Here is an 11866-nt window from a genome sequence, read left to right as displayed (position 1 = left end):
AATCTGGAGCATGTGATTAACCATTTCCCCTCCATGTGTCTCACAAAAAATAAACAATCCCTTAAGCAATAACAATAAAATAGTTACAGTTTTTAGATTCAATGGGAGAAAAAAACAACAACAAGTGCCTAAGGCCAAAACTAGATGGGTCCTGTATGGGTTAAACTGTCTGCCTAGAAAAAAAAATACATAAAACACAAATAGTCTGAGAGAAAACAAAGTACCCATGAAACCTGTCTATGCTAAAAATAGCTAACCTGAGCTGGCTGTAATGACTGGAAGCACCTAATAGTCTACAGTATTTTTCTGTATTTTACACTATAACATTTTTACTATAACATTTGTAATTACATCAAAATGGAGGTGAAGTGTAGAATGGTAAAATTGTGCCGGTTATACGTTCATTTAGCCCTAAAATTTACACATTTCCAAAGATAAAAAGAGAAAACCCACCTTACAATTTGTTATGCAATTTCTCCCGGGTACAGAGCCCCCCACACGTGGCCGTTACTTGTTTTATGGGCGCACAGCGAGACACAAAAGGGAAGGAGCACCCTGCAGCTGCCAGGATTTTAGTTTCCTCATTGGCCCCTTTTGTAGGCTATAAAATTTTCGCTTTTTCGCTATTGGGGGCCACGTGACAGCATTTTTTTTTTTTCGGGATGAGATGCTTTTTCCAGTGTTACCATTTTGGGGTTGGTCTCCCCGATTGTTCAAAATTTAGGAACTTTTTTTTTGAGAGCAGGTGTAGAAAAGCATCAATTCTGTACTGAATTTTTCACTTTTTATTATTTTTTTTTTTTGTTCACCGTATTGCCTTATAATCATGTTATCTTTATTCTATGAGTCGATACGATTACGGGGATACCATAGTTGAATATTTTTTCTTGTGTTTTACAAAATAATGTGGAGAAAAATCTATAATTTTTGTATTGCTGTCTTCCAAGTGACATAACATTTGGCTATGGAGCTGGTTGATGGCTTGTTTTTTGCGGGACATGTTGTACTTTGCAACAGTATCATTCTGGAGTACATATGTTTTTTTGATCACTTTTTATTGCATAATTTCTGGTTTTCAATAGGTAAAAATCATAATTTTTGGCAGGTTTTTAACAGTTTTTGTTAACGGTGTTCATTGTGCGGGTTCAATAATTATTTACTTTTATTCTACTGATTGTTACGGATGCAGTGATACCATAAATGTGGGGTTTGAGTTGATGATTTAGGCTTTTTTAGCGTTATGTGTCTCTTTCTATGTTTTGGGGCATATGGGCATTTTAATTGATTTATTACTTTATTTTTTATTGAAAAACATTTTTTTTTACTATTTCCACCATGGAACGTGCATAGGCTGGCACTGTGCCTTTAAGAAAACGTCATCACCCCCAGGGCTGCCATAGCAATGATCGGAGCTCCCTGAAGATGGCGGCGGTGGGGGGACGGCGGGTCGATAGTGGTTGAAAGACCCCACCAAAGGCAGGTTAAATGCCGCGGCCGCGGGTGTTACACTGGTGTGTCAGCTATTAGTTACAGCCGGCACACCGTGTACCCCAATGCCGGTTCGGCTCAGATTTTGAGCTGAACCCGAATCAGCTCTGCGTCTGATATATCGTACGCTGAGCCCCAAGAGGTTAAAGTGTTTGCGCCACTTTTCTCTCTGATTTTGCACTAGAAAGAACATGCAAACTGCTTGCACATGTATTTATGAAGTGTCTGCAACACAAATTTGTGTCCCATCTGCACTATGCCTGACGCAACACAAATTTCTGCACATAAAGACGCGTCACATTTTTTACCACAACTCGACAGAATTGTGTCGCGCGCTCTATGTTAACTCCTTAAGGACACTGTTTTTTTTCGCTCATTTCTCGCTCTCCACCTTCAAAAACCCATAACTTTTTCATTTTTTTCGTGTACAGAGCTGTGTGAGGGCTAATTTTGTGCGTAACAAATTTTACTTCTGTGGCATTATTTATTATTCCATGCCGTGTACTGGGAAGCTGGAAAAAAATCCAAATGTGGAAAAATTGGAAAAAGATTCTTGTGGGCTCAGTTTTTATGACATTCACTGTGCACTCCAAAAACACCTCTCCTTTTTTCTTTGGTTCGGTACGATCACAGTGATACCAAATTTTTATAGGTTTTATTGCGTTTTAATACATTTTCAAAAATTAAACAAATGTGTACGAAAAAATTGCCATCTTGACTATAATTACTTTTTCAAATACGGAGCTGTGTGATTTTTTGCAAAATGAGCTGACGTTTTAATTGCTACCATTTTGAGGACATTTTGATCACTTTTAACTAAGTTTTTTATGTCATGTAAAATGGTGTAAAAGTCGCATTTCGGACATTTGGGCACTATTTTCCGTTATGTGGTTCACCGCTGGCAATAATAGCTTTTATTTTTTGAAAGATTGGGCATTTTGGGAAGCGGCGATACCTATTGGCGCACATTTACTTACTCGGTCCTGATGAGATCCCGAAACTGTGCCGCGATTAACTTACATCTTGCGCCCGACTTGCTGAATGTGCCGCTTCCCCGATCAGGTCCACCGGGGTTCACCGGGGACCCTATTAAGTTAAATCCCGCGGTTTGTCCGAATCCGTCGGATCGTCCGACAACCCAAGGCTGTCTTGGCAACTGATCGTAGGCCCCCGATGACGTTCGGGGGAACGGCGATCTCAATAAAAATGTCGGCGCCCAGACAAGAGGTTAACACCTGAGATCGCTGCAAGCACTGACTGTGGGTCATAGCGATGGGTCTTTGCTGCAATATGCAGCAAAGCCCATCTCTGTATGAAGAGGGCTCAGCACGTGATCTCTCTTCATACACCCTTCATAGCTCTGCGGCGGATATATCCCTCACAGAGCATGAACGGTGCACTAAAAAAAGTTGGCGCACTCTGTTGGATCAGTGAAGGGGGCCCAATTCATGTAGAACGTGCGCCACATTTAATGAATCTGGTGCCCCCTGCACATTACACAGGAAAACTCACAGGAAAACTGTGCATAGTTCAGTTTTCACTGTTTTTGATACATGTGGGCCAATATTGTTACAGTAATAGAGGCACAATAAAGAATAACATTTTCGCCTGTCATAGAAAACAAGGTCAAAATTGGGCGGCATATCGATAGCTACAGTATACAATGTGACAAGTATTCCCCGGGGAGTCTCCCGCTACCTTCCACAAGCATGGCTTCTATCACACTTCAGATTCCAGGATATGTTATCTGCTCTGGTTTAGTTCAGATGAATCAGCGAATTATGACTGTACAAAACTTCTAGAATACAACAAATTCCTCTGAAAAGATAACGCAGGGAGAGAAAGGAAATATGAAAGAAATGAGAATGTTATTGCCTTGATTTGACATTAAATAAGTTCAGTTCAATGTCAGATTGTGTAAACAGTATTTTGTGTATTATAGCCACCATTCTCACTGGTCAAATTCTCTATTTTCATACATTTATCCGGCCATATTGTTTCTTTTGGAGAAACGGCTTCTTCTTTACACGGTGGCCTTTCAGCCCATGTCGATACAGTACTTGTTTCAATGTGAATACCGACTCTCGCCAGCATCTTCCCAAGGTCTTTTGCTTTTGTTCTTGGGTTGATATCCACATTACGGACCAAAGCACATTGGGGGTCATTTACTAAGGGCCCTATTCACGTTTTCCCGACGTGTTACCCTATTATTTCTGATTTGCACCGATTTTTCCTGAATTGTCCCGGGTTTTTTAGGCAATTGTGGCGCATCGGCGCCAGCATGCATTTGACGGAAATCGGGGGGCATAGCCGAACTAAAACCCGATGGATTCGGAAAAACCGCTGCATTTTTAAAAAAAAAAGTGTCGCTGGACACGCGCTTAACTTCACCAGGAATAGGATCGTGAACTCCGGTGGGCCTCGGCGGACTTCAGCACAGCAGAGACACCTGGTGGACGTTGGAGGAACTGCCTTAGTGAATCGCCGGAAGACCCGAATCCACCGCAAAGAATGCGCTGCTGGATCGCGAAGGGACTGGGTAAGTAAATCTGCCCCATTATCTCTAGAACAAATCTCCTTCCTGAGCATCATGATGGCTGAACATTCCCATCTTGTTTCTACTCTAATAAAACTGTTTGTACAGATGAACAAGGCGCCTTCAGGCAAATCCACAATTTTTCTTTCTGGATATCTTGGTTAATTTCTTTAGACTTTCTCATTATGTTACCCAAAGAAGCAGTGTGTTTCAGGTGTGACTTAAAATACATCCACAGGTGTGTCTTGCTGATGTTGCCAATAAGCAAAGACGTGACATCATCATATGGGATGTCCAAATTGTTTTAAGCAATTCTACCGCTCAAAAGTGGTAGTTCTTACACACAGATACATGGTACCAGCTCAGGGTGAGCTGGTGCCGAAACATATTTTCATTAGTAGAAAAAACCCAGTATCACAGATTTATAAGTTATATTAACATTTATCTGATTTATCCGGATTCTGAGGTGCTGGAGAGCCAGTGATGTCATGGCATGTTTCCCCGTGCGAAGTTGCGCAGGCGCGAGTGTGCCAGAGAGCTTGGTGGCGTCACCGGCTCTCCAGCACTTCAGAATCCGGCGCACGCACGGGCGTGCGCATGGTGCGCCGTGCCCTAGTGCGGTGTGCCGAGATAAATGTGAATATAACTAATAAATCTGTGATACTGGGTTTATTATACTAATGAAAATATGCTCCGGTACCAGCTCACCCTGAGCTGGTGCCATGTATCTGTGTGTAAGCGTTCTTGGTTTACAGTCATTGATCCTTGTGGTAGATTTGCTTTAAAGGCATAAAGTCACTGTGCTCAAGGAAATGGTTAACTAAGCATCAATTGCAATCAGAGGATTCATTTTCTCTAAGTAGGGTAGACTACAAATGATATTGGTCCACACTGTGTAGTGTCCAGATTCAAGATTTCTGGCGTACGTTCTTCATGGATCTGGTGCCCTATGCACGGCTTTGACAGTACAAACATCTTTTGCCCAACTGAGCAGCGGAACGCTCATTTCAGTGCAGAAATTTGTGTTGCATGAAGAAAAGCGCAGTGTGGGCAACAAAGTGTCACGTGCACCACAATTGAATCGAGCAGGGCCGGCGCCAGCATTGGGCATACCTACCTGGGCAAGTGTCGGGGTCCAGAGCTGCTTGGGGGGGCTCACATAAGTCTGTACATAATGAATCCATTGGAGTGAGGGTGGCTGTAACTAATGAATCCATAGGGTGTGAGGGGGGGGGGGGTTATATAAAATAACCATGAAGGGGCTGTTTGGTATGATAAATTAGGGAATTTAGTTTCTGAATTTTGCTGCCATGTTAGTTCACAGCAAAGGGGCCCACTGTGGCTTTGTTGCCCATGGGCCTACTGATACCTGGAGCCGACCCTGATGTCAAGGGCACCACAAGGAATTGATGAATTGGCACACAGACAGAAAGGTTTAGAACTCTCTAACCCAGTTTTTAGCTGGGCTTTATTTGCGCCAAAAACAGCACCAAAAAAAGTGTCTAAAACATAGAAGCGCCAGAAGACTTGCGCCCAAAAATAAAACAAGTTGAAAATGTTGGAAAACACCAACATTGTGGTGCCAACACTTCATAAATTCAGGTGCAAGAGGCGCAGAGAGGTAAGAAAAAAAACACTGCCAGTTTTCCGTTTGAAAGGCCATAATAAATGCCCCTTAAAGTGCAGCTAGAGACACTCGCCTAAGTTCTGTAGTTTTCTTTAATAAGGACAGGACTTTATCAAAGCTTCTTCTAGCATGAATTTTCTTACCCTATTGTTGTTGATGCTGTTCACATTGATATTGTGCCATCTTTGAGAAAAAATTCTGCATAACTTGTCATTGGTATCTTTAGCCCATTCCCTGTCATATAGACATAGGGGAAGTCCCACCATTGATTAGGGATTGTCTTTATGGCTAAATAACTGCTTCTACGTGTAGAAAGAGGAAAAAGATAAACAAAGTTATAACAAACTACAATAAAATATTTAATGCAAAACTACAATAATCTGCTCAAATCCTCCTGCTGTATATCACACTGCCTGGCCATCACAATGGGAATATAGGCTGCCAACATAAAAAGCCTTAAAGGGAACCTACCACCCCGATTCTACCTATAAAGGTAGAAGGGGTGGTAGGTGGATGGATGGGACGTGAGGATAGCCCTTTTTTGGGCTAATCCTCACGTCCCGGGTGTTTTTTAGAAAACTTTATTGCATGTATATGCAAATTTTTTTATGCGGCTACTGGGGCGTGGAGTAGCCGGACATGAGGCTACTAGTCGCGGCTACTCCATGCCCCAGTAGCCTCGTTCCTCTGCCTACCAGGTAATCTTCGGCGCGCAGCTCCTGGTAGCTGCGCGCCCTCGTCCGGGTCCCCTGCGTTTTGCGCATGCGCAGAACGCAGGCCTTCGGCTGCGCGGCCGCGTCTCCGGGGCCGGAGCTACTGCGCATGCGCAGATGGCCAAGGATGCCGAGGGAATCGGACGAGGGCGCGCAGCCGAAGATTACCTGGTAGGCGGAGTAACGTGGCTACTGGGACGTGGAGTAGCCGCAACTAGTAGCCTCATGTCCGGCTACTCCACGCCCCAGTAGCCGCATAAAAAAATGTGCATATACATGCAATAAAGTTTTCTAAAAGACACCCAGGACGTGAGGATTAGCCCAAAAAAGGGCTATCCTTACGTCCCATTCATCCACCTACCACCCCTTCTACCTTTATAGGTAGAATCGTGGTGGTAGGTCCCCTTTAAACATTTGTTTGTCCCATTGTAGATCAGTGAAAGATACTTTTACATGACAACAATAATCCACCAAATGAGAGCAGATTTTACAGTCTACTTACACTATATGAAAGACACATATACATGTTTTTCTCACTATCTGACATGAAATCAGAATAAACCTTTATGTGAATTAGGATTACCAAAATTATTTAAATTTGCCGAATGAGTAATGAGAGCAAGAAAAGTTTTAAGGCATTTTCATTACTTTCTGCAAAGTTAAACGTTTAATTTTAAGTTTCATTACTGTTTGGTACCATTGCCCTTAGACTGCATGATGTGGGTCAAATGTTTTGGATATGCTTTCACGAGCTTCTCACAACAGTTTGGAATTTGGTCCATTGTGCATTTGGTCCATTTGTCCATTTGGTCCATTGTCCATATGGAAGACCCATTTGTGCCCCAATTTTTAACTTCCTGCCTGATGGCTTGAGATGTTGCTTCAGTGTTGCCTCATAATGTTTTTTCCTCATGATGCCATCTATTTTGTGAAGTGCACTAGTCCCTCCACAACATGATGCTGCCACCCCTGTGTTTAACAGTTGGAATTGCATTCTAATACTTGCAAGCTTCTCCCTTTTTCCTCCAAACATAACCATGGTCATTATGGTCACAGGACAGGTCTCCAAAAACTAAGGTCTTTGTTCCGGTGTCTATTTTCATACATTTATCTGGCCTTCTTCTTTACACAGTGGCCTTTCAGCCCATGTCGATACAGTACTTGTTCCAATGTGAATACCGACTCTTGCCAGCATCTTCACAAGGTCTTTTGCTTTTGTTCTTGGGTTGATGTGCACATTACGGACCAAAGCACGTTTATCTCTAGGACATATCTCCTTCCTGAGCAGTATGATGGCTGAGCATTCCCATCTTGTTTCTACTCTAATAAAACTGTTTGCACAGATTAACAAGGCGCCTTCAGGTATCTGGAAATTGCACTCAAAGAGGAAAAAGAGCAAATCCACAATTTTCTTTCTGGATATCTTGGTTAATTTCTTTAGACTTTCTCATAATGTTACCCAAAGGATCAGTGTGTTTCAGGTGTGACTTAAAATACATCCAAAGGTGTTTCATGCGGATGTTGCCAATAAACCTTTCAGAAGTTTTCAAAGACTTGACATCATCATATGGGATGTCCAAATTGTTTAAAGCAAATCTACCACAAGGTTTAAGGATTGTGAACCAAGCGCACTTACATGCCCACTCTGACAAGATCCACTCTTCTTTCGGCTCCTTATGCCCTTGTTTTTACCAAAAAGGTAAAAAATTATGCAACGAGGGAATAAGAAGCTAAAAGAAGAGAATATCCTGCCAGAGTGGACATAGACCAGTTTGTAAGTGTTCTTAGTTTACAAGCATTGATCCTGGTGGTAGATTTCCTTTAAAGATATCAATAATTTTGGTAATCCTAACTGACCTAAAACGGAAAGAGTTTTTTCAGATTTTGTGTCAGATAGTGAGAAAAACATGCATATGTCTTTTTATATAGTATATGAAAACGTCTGGTTTCAACTGTATATAGGCTTGTGTGGAAAGTGGAAACTGTATTATATTTAGGGTCTCCGAATAGCATTAAATCATGTATAGAGTATTGAAGAAGGTTTTAGAATCTTCGACCCCCTAATTAAAATTTCTTAGATCTTATCTTAGATCTAATGAGAGATGTTTTCACTGCATTTATTTCTGGCCATGTCATTTATTAAGGTTTTTTCAGCTGAAAGCTATCACAGCCGACTCCCACATACACAAACAAGCTGGGCTCAGCCAAGCAGTGAATGTGTCCTGAAAGGGGAAGAGTGGGAAGCAAGGGCTTATCTACCTGGGAACAGAGGATCAGATATTTTCATATTCAACTCTCTAATCAGTAGTTATCACATCATCTACTCATACACCAAATATTCATCAAAAGCAGGGTGCTTGATAGACATATTGTACATAATGGGAGAAATTCATTAAGACTGGTGTTTTGAATGCCAGACTTAACATTTCCTCCATTGGCAGAGACTCCAACCTGGATACAGGTTCAAACTCCACCAGTTCCAACTTGTAGACCAGGTCTGATCTGGCAGAGTTTTTTGCTATAGTCTCTGCCCTGTTTCCCGCCCACTCTCCGCCCCAAAATGCCCAAAGTGGCGTGCGGGTCAGAGAAGGCAGAAAAGTGGCGAGGTGGGGGAGATTCCTCTGCCTTCTCCGCCAGAAATTATAAAAATCACAAACCCTCTGTAAAAGGGTTATGTCAACTTAGGGTTCAATCCCCTATCCTGGTGATAGGTGAGGTTCTGACTACTGTGACCCCCACCGATCTTGAGATTGTGGGGTCCTGTTCTAACTAAAGGGTGCAGCAACAGGAAGACCACGCGCCTTGGTGCTCCATTCAATTCTGTGGGAGCAGTCGGAGGTTGCTGAGAACATTGCTGCCATTCACTGCCAATTATAGTGCCGGAGATAGCCAAGCGTTGTGCAATCCCTCACTGCTTCCATAGATTTGAAAGGAAAAGCAGGGAGCAAAAATTTCCTGCCATTCCACCTATCCCTATTCTCCATATTTATAGGGGTACTAGAGTCATAACCAGTGGGGGCCCCAGCAGTGGCATCCTCAAGAGGCATTTAGCTTTTTCCTATTCTGTAGATAAGGGATAATTTCTTAAGTTGCTACAACCCCTTTAATTCTGAACATTGATTGAAATTTTTATTGTGCCTACTCATTAGTATCCTGAAAGGCACCTGTTTTACACGTGTACGTCCTGTGGCTTCATTGACTGAAAGGCACCACGTGAACACATACTGTACAACTCTTCTATGTTAAAAAAGTCATTGATACAGTCAATTTTTTCTCTTTCTCAATAAGTTTACCATGGGAAACTTTAAATTCCATGGGGCACATGTTTTTAACAAGTCCCAAATAAAGGTTTATAGCTGAGCTGTTTCATTTAGGGTATCCCACAATGTATGCCCCTCCCTACAAGAACATAAAACATGGTGTTTTCTTTGTTTTGATTTGCTATAAAGTATCAATTTTATATTGATTAGATAATTCATTCTGCAGAAGTTCAGTGAGTTAAACAGGAAATCAAGTAGCGCTGCTATAGATATGTATAATGCAAAATCATAAAATAATGGTGATAAAAAGGACGAGCAAATAAACCATACACATAGATGGACAATAAAATAATATTTACTCATGAGCAAATAGCCAAAATCTTTGTTTGCAGTAGATTTTACCCTTCGCTGCTCCCGTTACTTCACTCTGCATATTTGACTCTATTATTCTGGATGTAATAGTGAGTGTGTGCTGAGATTGTGTAATATCTCAGGCATTTTCAGGGGTGCTCTCCTTACAGAGGTAGTTTCAACCATCCAGTCATCTTGGCTTATCAACCAAGGGAGATACATTCCTAAGGGCTGCTCCCTTTTTTTCAGTCCCTCCTGGCTGGGAGCCACCTACAGTTCAGAGCAGCCTCTCAAAGAGCCAGCACTGATTGAGCTTTTAGCTCAGTTTCCTCTGTGGCAGAGACAAGAATCGAGTCTCCAGTTCCTTCTCCAGCTGGAAAGCTGGCTCTCCTAAGATAACTGGCTGTACATATTGCAAACAGGGACCATCATGGATACTGACAGAGAAGCCAAATACTTTATAGCCTTAAATTAAGTAAAGAGGAATCCAAACCATAAATTCCAAAGTCATTCTAATACTGGAGAGATACACAAGTGCACTGCAAGCTGCAACAACCTGCTTGTCAGAGGAAGACAATGTTTAACTGGCACAAAACCTTTGCAATCCTGCCACACTGGAAGAGAGGTATGACATTTACTTATATGTTACCTGAATTTGTTTTAATATTATTGAAAACTTATTTAATATTATTGAAAACAAACCTTTATAATAGATCTCTGACTGCAAGTCTCTGTGTTTCAGATTGTGGGTTCCACAGAATAAACTTCCATATTTTGCTGATACATTACACATTACATGTCCACCACATTCATTTTTCATCTTTTAGTGGAAATTTTTTACAGGTTTTTGTATATACCAGTGATGGCGAACCTTTTAGAGAGCAAGTGCCCAAACTACAACAAAAACGTGCTTATTTATTTAGTGCCAACATGGCAATTTACACAACTTATTGCTTACTGATTTGTTAAATCTTTCAATCACATTGGTGTCCTGAGGACATCAATACAGCAGAAAGAGGAGAAATTAAGATTATTATTGTAGTGTCCCTCCAGATCTACGGTACAGGAAGAATTGCAGGGCTCATGGCAGGAGCTCAAATTATAATCCAGCCCTGTCCACATCTTCTCAGTCGCAGGCAGCCAAGGATGTGTTGCTTTAAAATAGTAGTGAGTGCATAATGTCCTGGGTGCCCACAGAGAGGGCTCTGAGTGCCACCTCTGGCACCCGTGCCATAGGTTGGCCACCACTGGTATATACACTTAAAAATGATGCAACACCATATGCAAAGTTACCACTTTGTACATAATTCTAATGCACATTCTAAAACACTTTGGTATCATCGTGTTTTATTTTTCTGAAAAAAAAAAAACGATATTAAATTGTATGTACAGAACTGTAAGTTTAGAGTAATAATGCTATCTTAGGCTAAAATGAAGACAATGTATATGGTTTTATTTCTTGGAAGTTAGGAAATGAGAACACAACAGTAAAATTAGTACAGATTTATGATTGCTGTCATGTCTCTTCCTAATTGTGAATGAACAAGGGTCAGGCTTATGAAATTCTCAGATTTTCTTGTCTTTCACCATAATGTAGGATCTACGAAATATTCAGAAACCTGTTTATATTATGTATATGATTGACTCTACGGGGGGAATTTAATAAGACTGGTGTTTTGAATGCCAGTTTTAAATGATGAAGGATTGTAAACCAAGCACACTGACATACTGGTGTGTACCCAATGTCTGGCAGGACCCACTCTTCATTAAGCTTCTTATGACCTTGTTTTTAAGTAAAAGAAAGGCTTTAAAAGTTATGTAAATGAGCATGAGGGGCTCCAGGCTCCATTAATTCCTATAGACCCTGGAGCCCCTCAGGCTCATTTACATA

The 11866-nt window shown here is 41.4% G+C and overlaps 1 protein-coding gene across 1 annotated transcript in view; it reads left to right on the top strand.

Moving 5' to 3' along the window:
• The first annotated feature begins 10232 nt into the window (after positions 1-10232).
• Positions 10233-11866, top strand: part of LOC140106668 (uncharacterized) — a 52248-nt gene continuing 50614 nt past the window's right edge. Inside the window, exon 1 of the mRNA XM_072131221.1 lies at positions 10233-10600. Coding sequence (XP_071987322.1) covers positions 10552-10600 — 49 coding nt within the window. The 5' untranslated portion in view covers positions 10233-10551. The remainder of the gene's footprint in view (positions 10601-11866) is intronic.

Source organism: Engystomops pustulosus, chromosome 11, assembly GCF_040894005.1.
Source record: "Engystomops pustulosus chromosome 11, aEngPut4.maternal, whole genome shotgun sequence".
Classification (NCBI taxonomy): Eukaryota; Metazoa; Chordata; class Amphibia; order Anura; family Leptodactylidae; genus Engystomops; species Engystomops pustulosus.
Note: the sequence above shows the minus strand (reverse complement) of the source record. Positions and strands in the feature narration are given on the sequence as shown.